We start from the raw sequence: 17,539 nt of genomic DNA, 5'->3' as shown, positions 1-17,539 counted from the left end.
GTGTCAGAAAGATGATGTGGTTTTTGCAGTTTTTTTTAATGGATTGGAAATTTATATTGGCTCTTCAACATAATCTCTTTTAATTATGCTATTTCCGTATTAACTTTCATACAGCCTGTTTTTGCAGTGTTGATGTTTCTAAACAATTCAAAGGCTGGAGGCCACTTGTAAAATGCCTGTGAAAACTCAAAATAGTAAATAAAATTGTTTCTGGTTCCTGTCTTTTGAAGCTTGAGACTGTAAAGGATTTTATAGGGGAAAGGATTTTGTATTGTCTTATCACTCAGTTCTACCTTCACATTCGAATGAAAAGCACTGTAGCAGCTGACCTGACTTCAAATGTATGAAAATAAGTATTCTGACAACAGAAACTTGGTAATTTTTCTAGTCAGCTTGCCTAGCTTCCTCTGTTATGTAGCTTTTTTTGAAGCCAGAGTCCTCCTTTAAACTGCATAAAGCAGTTAGCTGAGAGAGGTATGTGTAGGGTTCTTAAAAATTCTACGTATAACTCTAACTGTGTCCTAGTTGTATCTGTTTTTCATTTTAACCTTCACTTTTCCATACATACCTGTAAATATGTAGATGTGTTGTGTCTGGGTTCGTAGGACTTTCTGTGCTGGTCACTGTAAATGTTGAAGAGGATTGTAAAGTGCCGTAACTTGTCATTAAGGTAATAAATTATTATTTCTGTAACTCTTTTAGCATCGTAGTTAAAGAAGACACTTGTAGGTGCCTAAATATTTATTCTTACTTGTATTGTAGATAAGCTGACTAATTTCCACAAAAAGAAAGGAGCTCAAAAAAAACAAATAGCAATATTTACATTTGGCTCCATCGTGCCATGCTATCCAGTTCCGCTCTGTCAAGTAGGAAAAAACAGTGCAGCTGTTGGGAGATGAGGGGAGGAGGATTAATGTTCTTTGTGGTTCAAAAGAGGAGCACATTAACATTCAAAGGGATTTAATCCCTGTAACATGCTTCCCCAGGAACCATGCAAGTCGAGAGAGACCGAGTCCTGATGTCACGGTACACAAGCTGTATGGCCACATGTGTCAGCTTTTTTTATATTAGCCTCTATTTATGAAGCCCTGATCATCTCTTAACCTCTCCCGGCTCTTAAAACAAGTGCTTTCCCACCCGCACTTCCCACAGAGGTGGGATTGATTCTCATGGTTGTTCTCTTTTTTGTGTGGAGTGAAAGGCATTCCTTTTCGGCCGGCTCCATAATGCCACTTCAGTGGGTGCGTGGTGTTATTTAGTTGGTGATTTTCTTAGAGCCATTTAACATTTAACAAAATCATTCTGCACACTTCATTTACCAGGCTTAACAGGAGAAAGGAAATTTGTGCCAACTAATTAATTAAAAGGCAGCAGGATAGAGAGAGGATTTAAGAAACTTCTTTTCCTCCTGCTCTTCTCAAAATAGAATATACTCAACTTAATACAAAGGATTTGATATTTTTTTCCCCCCATGATGATTTCCCATGATTTCATTGCAACTTGAGAATTCTATAAAATACTGGCACTGGCTTGTGCTAGTGTTCACAAACTCTTTTTTTCTGGACCTACTTTCAGGAAGATTTTAAAACAAGATGGTTAAAAGGTTGATATCTAAGCTGATGGTGGAGCTTTACGAGCACAAGTGTAACAGTAGGTGTGGGGAGACTAACCCACGAGTGTTTAGTATAAAGAGCAAGAGAAAGTGGGGCATAACACGCTGCAACTAAAATTTCAAGTTGCATCTTGATAACACAAGATGATACATAGTATTTAAAACTATTTTTATCCTTTTATTAGATAGTATTTCTGGAAAGCTGTTTCCTCTTTGTAATCTGTTACAGGCCAGGCCTTTAAGAGTGATGTGCTTAGTGGATCCTACCCTAATTGGTTTTACATGGTAGCTTTTAAAATTAGATTCAAGGGTACTTCCCAGGCCCTAAGAAGACACAGAATATAGGTCACATTGAAGTTCTTTTCATTCTTAGGATATGCCACAGTGACCAGCATGCACTCAAGCTACATAGACTGCGATTTAATAGGTATATCTTGTTCTCACAATGATAGAAACAAATATTTCTTTGTTTCTCTGCCTAGCTGTTGCTATACACATTTTCCAGCAACCTTTGAGGCAGAATCGCCTCCTGTTTAAGGAAGGGGCTGTTTCCTGGCACATGTCAGCTACATGGTGTGTGTTTATCTTTTCTCTTGCAGCTAGAGGTTTGGGTAGAGGCTTTTGATGTGGATGTATGTGATGCAGTTTTCCAGCCTGCCCCAGATTGCCCTGTCTACTGGGGTTGCTGTGCAGAGCAGGCTGCTTGCAGTGTTCCTGTGGGCACCTGCCAAATGAGGTCTGTCTGTGGAGGTCTGTTTGTGAAATAAAACTGAGTGTATGCTTTCTTTAGGTACTTAACTTGAAAGCATTACAGTTTTCATCTATTTCATAGCCTCTATGAAGTGATACTATGATATGGATGTAATTTTCAGATTGCTTATTAAAAGAATCACCCCTAAATGAAGACCCATGCTCATGCGCATTCTTTCTCTCTCTCTCTCTCTCTCTCTCTCTCTCTCTCTCTCTCTCTCTGTGTGTGTGTGTATATATGTGTGTGTGTGTGCATATATATACTTTTTGCTTGGACTTCTCCAGACATCGTCATCGACACTGTTTACCAACTAGTAAATAATACAGAAAAGCCTTGTAAAATCAAAGGCTGCTGGTACAGTGAACAAGAAGGAGCTAAGCTCATTCAGTAACCAGTGTAGAGCCAATGTGGGCTGATGCTGTCAAGTTCCAATCGTACCGGCCACCACTTCTGAGGAGGGCCAAAAGAAATATTGGTACTAAATTCTTGATGTTCTGAAGTCTTCCTTTTTTTTTTCCAGATTCTAATACTGACTTGACTGGGACCATATTTTCATGTAAAATAGCCTTAAGATTTGATCTGCAGTGAATATCATAAGTAAAGAGTAACTATTGATAATCCATTAGCTCTTCTTTTAAGGAAGATTTGATTATGGTGTATATAGTCCATATATAATGTGAAGTATCTACCATGCTACCAGTTTTGTCAGCCACTATCCACTCCAATTTCCCTTCTGTTTTGCTGTTTAGGAGACTGTACTATTTTTTTCATAGGTGTAGATCTTACTGCTGTGATAGTGCTAGTTTTCAGCACATATGCAAAATGTGCTTAAAGTTGATTAGTTTAATATCCAATATATTCACAGTAGTTGAATAAGGCACAATGTCTGTGCCTTATTTCCTGTGCTGAGCTCTATTTCCAGTGCAAGGATTAATCTGTTATGCCAGTTTTCCCAATCCCAAACATGTTGGAGATAACTTCAAAGACTCTTTTTTTGACTTGATACATCTTTGCTACCAAAAACAGAGGCATAAATATATTTTAGACTTTCAACTGCAAATTCTTTCAGAAGTATTTTGGCAGGCATTTCCTTAGGGAAAAAAAATGATGGCGTGTAGAACTAAACAGTTTCTCTTGGGGTAAGTCCAGCGCTCTGTCATGGTTGCCAGCTACATCATACAGCCTGGTTCATAAGCACATAACGCAGCCTTTGCTTCTGCTTCCATTGCAGAAAGTTACTTCAAGTTCCCATTTTTCTGATAGCCAGAAGATTTCCGATTTTTTTTAGTCTGAGTCTATTGAAAGCTATTTGATACCCATTCTTCCCATGCCAGTACCATTCGCTGGATAATTAACTCTCCTTTTTGCAGTATTTACCCTTCTGATGTGTTTATAGAAAGCACTCATACCCTTTTTCATTTTGCTGGTCTAAATACGCCAGGCCCTTTCAGTCTGAAAAATGGGCTCTGTGTTCTCCTGAGCACAGACTAGTGGCCCTGCTCTGCACCTGCTCCAGCTGGAGGCCTCTTCCCCGAGCTGGAGCCTTCCCTGCTCCTTGGCCTGGCCCAGCACCTACTGTGCAAAGTGGGAGGAAATACCGGATTGCAAAATAAGCTTTTCTAAACTGGAAGCAGAATCCAAAGAATTTGTTCAAGCTGGAACATTTGATGGATTCTAGATGTTTTCTACCTGTGTCCTATACTTTTCTTTTTGGACAAGGTACAGCAAAAAAATACATTTGCCTTTTCAACAGCCACTCTCTACAGGTGCTTTTAAATCCTTCCATGACAGTTCTCTACTGCAGTTTTTCTCCTCTTTCTCCTATTTGGCCTGTGTGATTCAAGGTTTGTTTGGAAGAGGACAGCTTTGTGTTTTCAAGCACTTTCTTTCATTACATCTGATCTCACTTGGGTTTCCCCAAACCTCAAGGTCATGCTGCAGTCTCACCAAAATCTTTTTGCTTATAGTACCTTTTAATTTTTGTAGTAACAGATTGCATTAGCACAGTATAGATTTGAGAAAATAATAAGATGAGTCCCAAATCAGCCTTTGAATAATTCGCTTAGAAAACTAGTCCCTAGCCCAAGAGCTTTTCACTCAGTATAGAGTTTTGTCCATCTCATTAGACAGTTATTTCTCCACTGTAAAGATTTTAAAATGAAATATTTGACAGCTTGTTGACAGATAACCTCTTCTTTCATGGTGACGGCTAATATTTAGCAAGTCTACATCAATAAGCTGTAGGATTATGTTCTCTATCTGATATCAACATAAATTCTGTAATGTTTTCTGGGCAGCTGGGCATTTTCTTTGACTTCAGGACTAGCTGGATTGAGTTGATAAGATAATCACCAAGCAGCCACCTCCGTAGACCACTCAGACTGAAGATACATCAAGTGCAAACATGACTAATATATAGTACCAAATTGTTAGTTCATATTAACAATAATACTGATGAGCCCTCTGAAGTATTTAGTGTAGCATTTGTTACACCAAATTTTTGTATATGCAGTGTAGTACAAAAAGACCTAAAAGATTTCTTTTTTCTGTTTGTTAAAGGGGAGTTATTTTTTCAATTATACTTTTCAGCACTAAGCAGTTAACAGTTCTGAAATGTTTCTTTTTGTAGTGTTGGCAGAAAAAAATGTTTTTGACTTAATTTTGAGATAACCTTATAAAGCAGGGGCAGAAGACTTAACCTCTCTGTAAGTGAAGGAATTGGCTCATTCTTCCTACACATCTCTAACAATTTAGAAGGAGTAAATTAGTATCTGTCACCAAGTTAGGTCTCTTTAGGGAGCAGCAGTGTGCAGAATACATTAAGAATTGTATTTTGTGACCTACTGACATGTCTGTTAGCATGACCAGGGAGCATTAGTCATTTTCTTCAAATAAATTGGATGAAATGCCTTATCTTTGTGAAGAACTAACTAACTTTAGGCCGTTGTATGTTAAATGGAAAATTGTCTAATTATTAAAATTACTTCTCTCTCATCTCTTGTGCAACAAAGTGGAACAGACCTACTGTTAGAATGAAGCTAAAACGTCTTGTCTAAAATCCATGTTTTAGACTCATCTGCTATAATTATTGGCACTGTGTTCCACTGCTAGCTCCAAAATAAAGATAAAGCAAATCTCCTGCACTTTCATGTTTTCTAGACTCAGAAGTAGTTTGTGTGAGGAAGGATATAAAGGTTTCCTGTACTTGTTAGGAGCTCCTCTTCAACAGTTTTGTCCTCAGCAGCACTGTAATCAAACTGACTTATTACTCCCAAGGGCAGAACCACAATTTATGGAAAAATTAATCGTCTTTCAAAGATCAGTGCCATCACCTTTGTATTGAGGAGAGCATATTTGTACTCATCACTAGAGGGACTAGTTTATTATACAATTAAATCTAAGTGTCCAGGTTCCTTCATCCTATAGATATTTGTTACCTGAGTAGATCTCACAGGTAGTAAAATAACCCTCTCATTTCTTAATCCTGTTTTCTGCTTTGAGGACATTTGCTGCTACTTGTGGAGCTGTATCAAGATGAATTTACAAAAAAGCAAGTCACACCCATTTTATTTATGGAAATTAGAGTAAATGTTTTTAGCGTAAAGATTTTTATTTTCTCATTTAAAAAATACCCTTGTAATAGTGCAGAAGCACTTCAAGCTCTTCATTTAAAGCAGTAAGCCTTATTTTTAATCAGCATGTGTTCATTATTTTTGTATTGATTTTAAACGCAGGATTTGAAAAATATTTTCAGAAGTCCATTCAAAGTCTTGTCTTAACCTGTGATGATAGCCTTGCACTAATTCTGTCTACACTTCTTCACCGATACAAGGAAAGTAACAACAGAGCAAGTCTGTAAAAGTGAACTAAAATGCAAAGCATGTCTGCATGGGCAGCGAGGTGAAATGGTTACTATGGAGCCAACAAACTCGGCTTCCAAATATCAGGCTTGGCTTCCCCGAGCCACGTATCCCTGGGTTATTTTGTAGCATCGGTTCAGTAGAACTGTGCAGCGCACAGGATGGTGCTCAGAGCCATAATGAGGCACAACTTGACGCTGACAATTTTAGGAAATGTCATGACAGGCTCTGAAAGTGCAGCACATTCAGAACTTCGTAAAGAAAAAACAACTGGCATTAGTAAAGAATGACTGATTTTCTGATTTTTTTTGAATTTTTTTTAACCATTTTAAGTTTAATAGTTGGTTTTATGGACATTAGTATTAGAATCATGTTCTTACGCTTATCCACAATACTTGCCATCTTCGAGACTCTCAAGAGTATTTGAAAACTTTTCCTTCTGGTTGTAGAATTTGTCTCTGTTTAACTCTTAATGTTTAATCGGGCCTTTCTTTATCCATTGAATGGGGAAAAGGGGATATCTTCACCGAAGGCTTTTACTTGAGGCATGTACCTGCAAAAGGTGCTTTCTCCCCCATGCTTTTTGAGTAATTTATGACAGCCTAACAGCCAAATCATGAGGAGGGAGCCTGTCCTGACTATTTCCTATTCCTATCAGAACATTTATAGAAAATACTAGCTATAGCTTTAGACTTCCAGCTCATCATCACTAGGCCCTAAAAGTGTGGTTGTAGTAGCAAAATGAAAATGGAATAATATGGAAATGGAATATGGAATATTATGGAAATTTTGGAATTATGGAATAATATGAATTTTTTTTTACCATAAAATGGAAAAAAATTTCTTAAAGTTCATTTAGGAGTTAGTGCATACATTGCTAAGCAAGACGTAGCCATTGAGCATTCGGTGCTGGGAAACCATGGCGTAAGGCTGAGTAATCTCTCAGTGCCCAAGTTCGCTGCTTCCCTGTCACAGATAAGCCTGTTTAGAGGTATTAAGCTCCCTTTTAAAATTCATTTCATTACTTCCATTGTTTCTAGGTGAAATTAAAAAAATAAAAAGCCGCTCTCGGTCACGTTTCCATCGGTGATGCCGCTGGGGTGGTTGCTCTGCCCTTTCAGCACTGCCTTCCGCTGCCATCCCCGCTGCGGCGCTTCAGGCTGGGCCCTGCTGGCCAGGGGGCTGAGTGGCGTGTGGGGCGCTTGGCCGAGCTCACGCTGTGGGGCAGCACGTGGCAGGCAGGGACACAGGGTTGTCCCAGCGAGCGTGGCGGGAAGATGCCGCCGGTGAGGACGAGGGCACCCGGCAGAGCCCGCAGCACGGCCCGGCAGAGCTGGGCGCCTGTGAGGAGGTTCAGCTGGAGCCCGCTCTCCCCGCAGGCAGAACGGAGGCCCTTCCCGGGTCTCCCCATCTGAGGGACGGCCTTCAGCCCCCCGAGTCACCCCTGCCTCGTTCCCATTCTTCAGGGTCTGGGGATGGGGCCTCGCGCGTGAAGTGCAGGGCAGTAACCACCTCCCTTGGCCTGATGTCCACGTTCTGCGGCCCATGGCGACGCTGGCGTCGAGGGCCGCGAGCGAGCGAGCGCTGGTGACACAGCGTGTCTGCTGCAGCGCCCGGGCTGCGACCCTCCCTGTGACTGAATGTGTGTGTGTGCGGGTGCTGCTCCGAGGCTCTGACCTAATTAATAATGCCCACATTTAAAAATGAGAAACTTAACTGTGTTACGGTACCTCAGCCTGTCAGCAAGAGATGATAAACTTGTTAAGGATAGAGAAGATTTGAGGTTGTACGTGATACTCATTGCCCTGTGGAACTGGAATTACATCTGAAGATTATAGTAACATTTAAAATATAAACTTACATCGACAAGCTCATATTTATGCACTTGTATGTGACATAAAACAAAGACACTTTCTCCTGTGTAGTCTTTTTTTATTTGAAGGCTTGAGGGAGCAGATATGCTAGTGCTAGTATGGATCTGTGACATTTAAATTGCATTCTGAAAATATATTGAATAAAACAGATAATGGGCAGAGGGATGTAGCAATACACTTACCTTGAAGGCTGAATTATGCAGATGCATTTTGCATGTCTCACTGATGCTCGTAGCTGTTAGTCACTATGTATATAAATATGCCTATATATACACACAAATGTTCTAAAATGCATTACTGTGCAAATGCAGTTTCATTCATGGAACGTCAGATATGTAGAACTTCCCCATAATCAGTTCACAGACTCTTCAGTGCAGCTTGTCCCTTGTTTCTCTACTCTTTCAGTGATTGGCACACGACTGTTACAAAAGATGGATGAGGTAAATTATTACAATATTTTCTTTATAGAATCTGTAAAAACCTTGGAACAGCATCTCTGGAAGATATTCTGGTTTCAGTGTAACTGGAACATCACTTACTCCTCCTCAGGTGACCATTGTAGAAGAAGCAGTATGATGAGAAGCAGAGCGTGACAGAGTGAGCCAACTGAAGCACAGTGTTTGTAGGAACATTGTCCTTATCACGTGTAATCTGCTTGCAGGGACACAAAAAATCAATTCCTTTCCTCATTGAATCTGAAACCTAAATAAATGCTAGAAATTATGTAAAATCTGTTTAATTTAAAAATCAGTAGGAATGGATATTTACTTTAGTCTCAGTAAATCTGAATTGGAGTATATTTAAATATATATTCCACAGTGCTGTTATCATTCTTGTAGACATTTGGGGTGTGTGGGGATATGTAGTTTATTTTCTATTGGTCTTTTACTTGTCAATATGACAGAAATAGTGCATATTCCAGTATGAAGTGCATCCTGTCTGCTGGTAACACCAATTTTTCCCATGGCAAAGAAATCATGTTTAATTAAATTACATTGACAAGATCAGTGGAAATTATTTAGTAAGCATTATTCTAATTTAGAGTTTTTTTTAAAAAAAGTAAGCACCACAAAGATAAGGATTAGGGTTTTCGATTATGCTCCATGGAGAATTATATGAAGGACAAAACATCCTTGTATTTAGTTTTCTGCGCAGAATCTAATTTAAACACAGGCAAGGTCAGTAGGCACTGAAGAGGCCATTCATTTTTGCAGTGTCTTCAGCAAATTGGACAGTAGTACAGAATGAGTTCAAAGAGCTTTTGTAGATTGAAGTGAAAGCTTAATAATGTATTTAAAAAATCCCCCAGTAATCCTGTTTTTACTTATTTATCACAGCTGTAGTTAAAAGGGCTTTCTGTTAAATGTGTGTCAATGCCTAAGGATTTATTACCCCAAGCTCTTCCTGAGGAGGTTGACTTTTCTATTTTTCTTGTAACACGATGCTCAGACCTTAGTGTAGGGAGCCTTCGTAGATTGTTTATTATAGCCCATATTCTTTTCTTTTCCCATTTCTAGCATTTTCTTTACAGAGATTTTGAATGTATGCAAAATCTTGATGCTTTGCTGTGATTATTTACTCTTATCAAGCCCAGAAATCCTCGAAACGAAAGCGCCCGTGTGTGTGTGCAGCTGCTGCCAAGTGCAGAGTGTTTCTTACAGCGACTTGGGAGGCGCGCGGCAGCAAACCCTGACGTGGGCTGCTCTAGAGCAGAGAGAGCGCGCGGGGAGCAGAAATGCCCTCATTAAGTGTTCCTTTCTGCAGAGGAACTGCCTGTGCCAGGAGGGCCTGTGAGCTCATTCCTAAACTAAGAAGAGTTTCTCAGCACACGGAAAAGCAGAAAGGCGTAGTGGTTTGGTTTGGTTTGGTTTGGTTTGGTTGGGTTGCTTTGAGGCAGATGGCAGCGGGTAGAGCAGCACCTCCTCATGCCTCTGTGCTGCTTGCAGCTTTTGTGAGGGGCAGGGGGCTGCAGTGCGGCAGGCTGGCCCTGTTACAGCCCTATTGCACGGGGGAGGACGCATCTGTACCCCTGCGCAGCCCGTCACGTCTGCACAGCCACTGGCAGGTGCAGAACGGGCACAAACGGGCAAATGGGAGCCCTTAAGTGGCTCCATGTATCAATTTTCAGCCTAGTTTAGTTCAGCAGCCTGCCTTGCCACCAGGATAAGCTCCTGAGGTGGTCTCAAAAATTCGCTTCTTCCCGTGTTTTTATCTGTGTTGCCTGAAGGGTGTTTGGAGGATGAGGTTGTAGCTCGCCTAGACGCTGCTGGCGTGTGGAGCGACCTCTCGTTGCGCTGCTGAGTGGGAGCAGTGCCGGGAACCCGGGAAGTGCCAGCTCCCACGCGGACCCCACCAAACAGCAGCACCGAGAGGCAGTTACTGCCTCTGTCGTTGAGTGTTTGGCCTTTGTAGTGCTGTGGGAATTGTACTCTGTACAGTATTGTTGCCGTTTCACTTGTGACCGTATATTATGGATAAGAGTAATATATACGTGTCTGTTTTTATTTCCCAGGATGGAGGTCTGCTTCTCAATAATCCTTCTGCACTGGCTGTTCATGAATGCAAGTGTCTTTGGCCCAATGTCCCGCTGCAGTGTCTAGTGTCACTGGGCACCGGCCGATACGAGAGCGAAGGGAAGACTCATGTCACATACACCAGCTTAAAAGCCAAACTCACAAATGTTATCAACAGTGCAACTGATACGGAAGGTTAGTGTTTCAAGATGTATTTTTATTGTGCTTTTAATTGTTTGTGATTCTTCAGTTTCAGTTCAGAGAGCAATCCTACTCATAGCAAGATCTCAGACTTCATTTAGATGAAGATTGAATATAGACAGAAGTAGAATCTAAATGATTGTTCTCAGTGAGCTATTTTCAGCAAACTATTTTATAATGTTATGCACATCCACTGTATTTCACACATGTTTCTTCTTGCCATTTTATGTAAAGTTGGTGTTTCCTAATTCTATCTGCAAGTGCATATGGTTTCTACTGATGTCAGGAGGGGCAAAGCACGTGGTTTCAAAAATAAACTCTGATCCTAGATTGGGAGGATCCTGTAACTCTATCATTAGCTGTTTCATTTCTGTAAACTGAGGAGATACTGATATACAAAAAGAAAAGAAAAAGAAAGAAAGCTGAAGTTCATAGTGAATTGATTAATGTTGATCAAAAAATATCAAGGAGAAACTCAAGAGAAAGTCATTGCAGAGACCAAAGGAGAGAAAATGGAAAAAGGGGCTTTACACAGTAGACTTGAGGAAATGGGATGCTGTATTAAGAGGGACAAAGAGGAGTGTATTGAATAGAACAAGATGTAAGGGAGATGGTGAGACAACAGAACAGCTGAGCAATTTATAGGAGGAAGGACCAGAGAGAAGATTTCAGGACAAAACTATGGGACTTACCATCTCATTAATGATATTTTTCACCTTAAAACTGTGATACAAAGAAAGATGTCTAAAAGGATGAAAGACAGTGGTAAGAATGCAAAGAAGAAGCAAATAATGGAGAACAGAAAGGTGAAAAGTAATGGACATGGAAGAGAAGAGCTGACAAAGAGAAAAGGAGAGAGAAGATAGATTACAGAAAAGAAAGTATGGGAGCTGAAGGAAGGATGTATAAATATATAACGTAACCAGTTTCTTACCATACTTGTTTAATGAACTTTCAGAATTTACCATGAAAATTTAACCTGAAGAAATATTAAATCCAAAACAAAAATCTGTAGTAAAAAAAAAAAAGAACTAGTGGCAAATAAAAGAAACTGGTAAAACTGCTTCTTGCTCAGTGCAGTCTCTGCTGTTGGAGAAGAACACACTGCCATGGGTTTTGTAACAGCTGCTCTTGTTAGTATTCAGCGTAACAAGTCCTGGGGAATGGTAGTATGTACATAGGTAGGTATGGATGTATGCTCTGTTATTGCTCTTAGAATGCAGTTCTGCTTCCAAAGAACTGTCCAGTTCATTTAAAATCAGATTGTGAATAGCTGCAAAGCCTTCTTCATTGGCATAGCTATAAAAGATGAAGCTTTTCAAGCATCGTTTGTAAACCTTCTCTCGTTAGGGTTTTTTTTCTAAGCCGTTGGCATGGAAGAACATTTACTCTGCAAAGCAGCACGTATTTACAGTTCAGGTGTCACTTCAGATCACTTATTGTTTGGAAATAATGGTCAGAATATTTGTGTGTCTCATTTAAATATAACAATTTCCTGCATTTGTTCTAAATACAGAAGTTCACACCATGTTGGATGCACTGCTACCTCCGGATACCTATTTCAGATTTAACCCTCTTATGAATGAGGACATTCCTCTGGATGAAAATCGTAAGGAGAAGCTTAATCAGTTGCAGACCGACGGGATTCGTTACTTAGAACGAAATGAAGAAAAATTGAGAAAAGCGGCAAAAATTTTAACACAAGAAAAAACAACGTTGCAGAAATTCAGTGACTGGTTAAGATTAAAGGCTGACATGTATGAAGGCCTTCCCTTTCTTTCCAAGTTGTGAATATGTAATGCATGAAATATTCTAAATGTAAATCTTGTCCCAGAGAAGTACTGTAAAGGAAAAATGTTTATTATGGTAAATACATGGCAAACCTCTTTGGAGAGCTAGCTAAGGAATTCTGGAGAAAGCAGTGCAGGACAGCGACTTTATGCACATTGACCTAATAACGAGGTTTTATGGTGTTAATTATTTTTTGAACCTTTGGGATCTTCTTCTTGTACTACTTGTTAAAATCACTAAAATGAAAACTATGGCAGCAATTGTGCTATGCAGTTTTGGGTGTATGTACCATAATCATGTGGACAGTGAAAGTTTATTTATCGACTACCAAGCGTATTCAAAATGAACAAAAAATAAAATGTGCATTAACTTTATATAGGCAGCGTATCTGTTATGCTCTTGTATTGTCGGTCAATTTAAAAACTTTTTACAAAAGCTTTTCTTGTGTTAATTGCACTTTTACAGTGGAAAGATTAAATTTTTTTTTGTTTTTATCTTTTTTGTACCTAACAGTATTTGAGATATTTGGCTCTAAGTGACATTAAATAACCACAATTAACTGATCTTTCTAGAATTTACCGCTCCTTGTTTTCATAGGAATAACTTCAGGTAGGTTCATTCATTATTTGAAAACAATTCCAAGCCCCCCAACTTTTCCTGAGCAGGTATTCCAGCTGCAGCAAAAAGGAAATAAAGTCTTGAGCCCGTTGTAATCCTTCCCCGCTCTGAGCTGCTCCTTGCTTTGCCGCTGCCTGGCGCGCGAGCCGCGAGCCGGGGCCCGGCGCTGGCCAGCAAGGGCCCCGCCGCCCGCTGCAGCGCGTGGGGAAATGGGGTTTTACACAGTGACCAGCACGTCCAGCGTCAGCAAACGGCAGCGTCAGCAAACAGCCGCGCTTCCAGAAGCAAAGGCCACTTTGGGCACTTCGCTTTTCAGGAGGAATCACCTGCTTTGCATTTTCTACCGACAAAATAACACCTCCTTTGACAGCCGCCCCCTCTACCTGTCGGCTTCAGTCACTGAAAACGTTACACAGCTGACTCTAAGGGCATGACTTGGCAGAAGACGCCTGAGATCCTGTGTTATTTCAGGAGCTTCTGCATAATATTCTGTCTCCATGGAATAAAAAACCACTAGATTTGGATTGTCCTTTTTTTTTTTTAACTTGAGAAGTAGTTTGCACCTGTGTCCTTTTAGTCAAAGGACAAGTGTTACTCCGTACAAATTCCTCTGCACGCTCCCTCGGTTCCCGTGTTTTTGTCACTGAAGCTACTAAGTCATTGGTAAATAAGCCGTAGCCCTTGATCATTTTTATTAGCCCCAATGCAAGCAAAGTATAGATGCAAAAGGGCTAAAAAGGCCTTTGTCATTCACTAATGAAGAAGGAAAAAGAGGAGAAATAGCAGAGAGGCAGGGACGTCAGAATAGAGTGGCAGTGATTTAAAGATGAGAAGTGAAAAGGCGTGAATGTGCTCCATTCGTTTTGCACTTCAAACACCCAGAACAGTCCCCCTCGTTGGGCAATAAAAATATTCAAAAGGGAAGTCTTAGGTTCTTAGTGCAACTCCCCTTAGAGAGCTTCAATCTCCATTATTTAAAAAAAAAAGAAGAAAATAACAAGGACAAGACGAACAAGAAATCCTGCTTTTCCCCTTGGTTTGAGCTAATTTAAGCATGTAGAGAAGAAATGTCAGTATTATTCCGATGAGGGAGGTGGGAAAGGCACGGTGTCTGGAGCTGGGCTGTGCTGGCAGCATCCAGCAGCGCCACCGGCAGGGCAGGCTGCTCCCTATGGCACCAACGCCTGTCCCGCCCCGGCAAAGGACAAGGGCCTTCCTTGCACCATCCCAGAGGATATCGAGATGACGTTAGGAAGTCATAACTTTCCAGTCACAGTTGTTTGAGAAAGTTATTTAAGAAAACACTTGTCTGGAATGAACAGTTTGGCAAGATTTCAATTTAATTTAATAGAAATAAAACCTGTATTTTACTCGTGTTTAGACACTGATGTAACATGTCCTGAGCTAGTTCCTTCAGTCAGAAATATCTTTGCAGGTGAAATACTATTTCTGTTTAACAAAATGCAAGGATTTCTATTCATTTGGAAGTTCTCTGAGTTGTCTTCTCATAGGTAAATTCAACATTATACTAGGAGCTGACTGAAGGCAGCAAACTGGGAGAACTAAGAGTGTTCCAGAGGCGGCTGCAACATCTCAAATTAGCTTTAGCTAAATACCAGGTTACGCAGAGTTCTTTGCTAGCTGCCTACGAAGCTTCAATTGCAGCTCTGTTAAAAATACCACACAGTTTAGTAGGGAGCCTTGGCTTATCTAGGCAACCTTTCAGAAGACTTCATTAAGTGTATTCCAGCCTGACGGGGGGAGCTATTTGACTTTGGAGATTCCATATTTAGAAAAATTGCAAGATACTTGCTAAAAGATAGACCTTATGTCCGTGTTATTCCAGAAGGCCTTCCAGGTGGATGTACATGGATCTATTTGACCAGCGCGTGGGAGGGAAGGGCTGGGCCCATTCTCTGCCAAGTCCCCCCGTGCTACAGCCCACAAAGCAGGAGCTCCGCAGCACATAGACCTCTGTGCGGCCCGTTCTCATCTTCAGTGCAGCACGTGGGAGGCCGGGCTAGGGATTAGAGAAGTACAAATATCTGAGATGGAACAAATGCATATAAAGATACAGAGAGAACACCAACAACTACATAAATCTCTTGTGAAATACAGTTCACTCACGTGACTAGAGAGGGCCAAAAAACCCCAAAGCATCAAAGCTCTTACATCTGTGAGGATATAAATACATACATATATATATGTATATGTATGTACATATATGTGTATATATATATAAAAAAGGTGGAACATGCTGTGTTGGGTACAGGTATTTTTAACAGAGCTGCAATTGAAGCTTCATAGGGTACAGAACATTGCAGATAACTTCTTGACGCAGGTGGTTGAGGAGCCAACAAGGGGAGGGGCGCTACTAGACCTGATACTAACAAACAGAGATGGTCTAGTGGAAAATGTGAGGGTTGGGGGCAGTCTGGGCTGCAGCGACCACGAGATGTTGGAATTCACGATCCGGCGTGGAGGAGGTGGGGCGAGAAGTAGAATAGCTACCCTGGACTTCAAGAGAGCCAACTTCGACCTCTTCAGGAAGCTCCTTGGAGCAGTCCCCTGGGTCAGGGTCCTAGAAGGAAAGGGGGTCCAGGAGAGCTGGCTGATATTCAAGCGCCACTTCCTCCAAGCTCAGGATCGGTGTATCCCCACRAAAAAGAAGTCGAGTAAGCGGGGCAGGAGACCTGTATGGATGGGTAAGGAATTACTGGACAAAGTGGGTGAGAAAAAAAGGGTGTACAGCTTGTGGAAGAAGGGACAGGCCACGTGGGAGGAATACAGGCACATTGTCAGAGACTGCAGATGCGAAACGAGGAAGGCCAAAGCCCGGGTGGAATTACAGTTGGCGAGGCAAGTCAGAGACAACAGGAAGGGTTTCTATAAGTATGTCAATAGCAAGAGGAAGACGAGGGAAAATGTTAGTGCACTGCTGAATGGGGAAGGGGCCTTGGTGACGGAGGATGCCGAGAAGGCAGAGTTACTAAATGCCTTCTTTGCCTCTGTCTTTACTGCTAAGACGACCCCCCATGAACTGCAGGGCACAAAGGGAAGAGATGTAAATTGGCTAGAAGAAGACCTTCCACGGGTTGAGAAGGATTGGGTTAGGGATCACTTAGGCAAATTGGACACTCAAAAATCTATGGGCCCAGATGGGATGCACCCAAGAGTGCTGAGGGAACTGGCCGAGGTTATTGCTCAGCCTCTCTCCATCATCCTTGAGAGGTCCTGGAGAGCAGGGGAGGTGCCCGAGGACTGGAAGAAAGCCAACGTCACTCCAGTCTTCAAAAAGGGCAAGAGGGAGGAGCCGGGCAATTACAGGCCGGTCAGCCTCACCTCTGTCCCTGGAAAGGTGATGGAGCGGTTCATCCTAGAGAGAATCTCCGGGCACATGGCGGAGAAGAAGCTGCTGAGGAGCAGTCAGCATGGATTCACCAAGGGGAAGTCATGTCTGACGAACCTCATAGCCTTCTATGATGGGGTGACAGGCTGGCTGGATGAGGGGAGAGCCGTGGATGTTGTCTACCTTGACTTCAGCAAGGCTTTTGACACTGTCTCCCACAACATCCTCATACGGAAGCTCCGGGACAGTGGGCTAGACGAGTACACGGTGCGGTGGATTGAGGGCTGGCTGGATGGCAGAGCTCAGAGGGTGGTCATAAATGGGGCCGAGTCCAGCTGGAGGCCTGTGGCCAGTGGTGTCCCCCAGGGGTCAGTACTGGGCCCAGTGCTGTTCAACTTGTTTATCAATGACCTGGACGAGGGCACGGAATGCACCCTGAGCAAGTTTGCGGATGACACCAAGCTGGGTGGAGTGGCCGACACTCCGGAGGGCTGTGCTGCCATCCAGAGGGACCTGGACAGGCTGGAGAGCTGGGCAGAGAGGAACCTCATGAGGTTCAATAAGGACAAGTGCAGGGTCCTGCACCTGGGGAGGAATAACCCCAGGCATCAGTACAGATTAGGGGTGGACCTGCTGGAAAGCACCTCCACGGAGAGGGACCTGGGAGTCCTGGTTGACACTAAGTTAACCATGAGTGAGCAGTGTGCCCTCGTGGCCAAGAAGGCCAATGGCATCCTGGCCTGCATCAGGAGGAGCGTTGCCAGCAGGTCAAGGGAGGTGATTCTGCCCCTCTACTCAGCTCTGGTGAGGCCGCACCTGGAGTACTGTGTTCAGTTCTGGGCACCCCAGTATAGGAAGGACGTGGAGCTTCTGGAGAGGGTCCAGAGAAGGGCAACCAGGATGATTAAGGGAATGGAACATCTCTCGTATGAAGAGAGGCTGAGCGAGCTGGGCCTGTTTTCTCTGGAGA

General features: G+C 42.1%; 1 protein-coding gene across 1 annotated transcript in view; it reads left to right on the top strand.

Annotated features, from left to right (window-relative positions):
* Positions 1-13,092, top strand: part of PNPLA8 (patatin like phospholipase domain containing 8) — a 32,218-nt gene extending 19,126 nt beyond the window's left edge. The window contains exons 9-10 of the mRNA XM_026038991.1: positions 10,610-10,805; positions 12,328-13,092. Coding sequence (XP_025894776.1) covers positions 10,610-10,805; positions 12,328-12,602 — 471 coding nt within the window. The 3' untranslated portion in view covers positions 12,603-13,092. The remainder of the gene's footprint in view (positions 1-10,609; positions 10,806-12,327) is intronic.
* The last annotated feature ends 4,447 nt before the right edge of the window (positions 13,093-17,539 follow it).

The sequence above is a fragment of the Nothoprocta perdicaria genome, unplaced genomic scaffold (genome assembly GCF_003342845.1).
Source record: "Nothoprocta perdicaria isolate Ctin4 unplaced genomic scaffold, notPer1 scaffold_22, whole genome shotgun sequence".
Lineage (NCBI taxonomy): Eukaryota > Metazoa > Chordata > Aves > Tinamiformes > Tinamidae > Nothoprocta > Nothoprocta perdicaria.
Note: the sequence above shows the minus strand (reverse complement) of the source record. Positions and strands in the feature narration are given on the sequence as shown.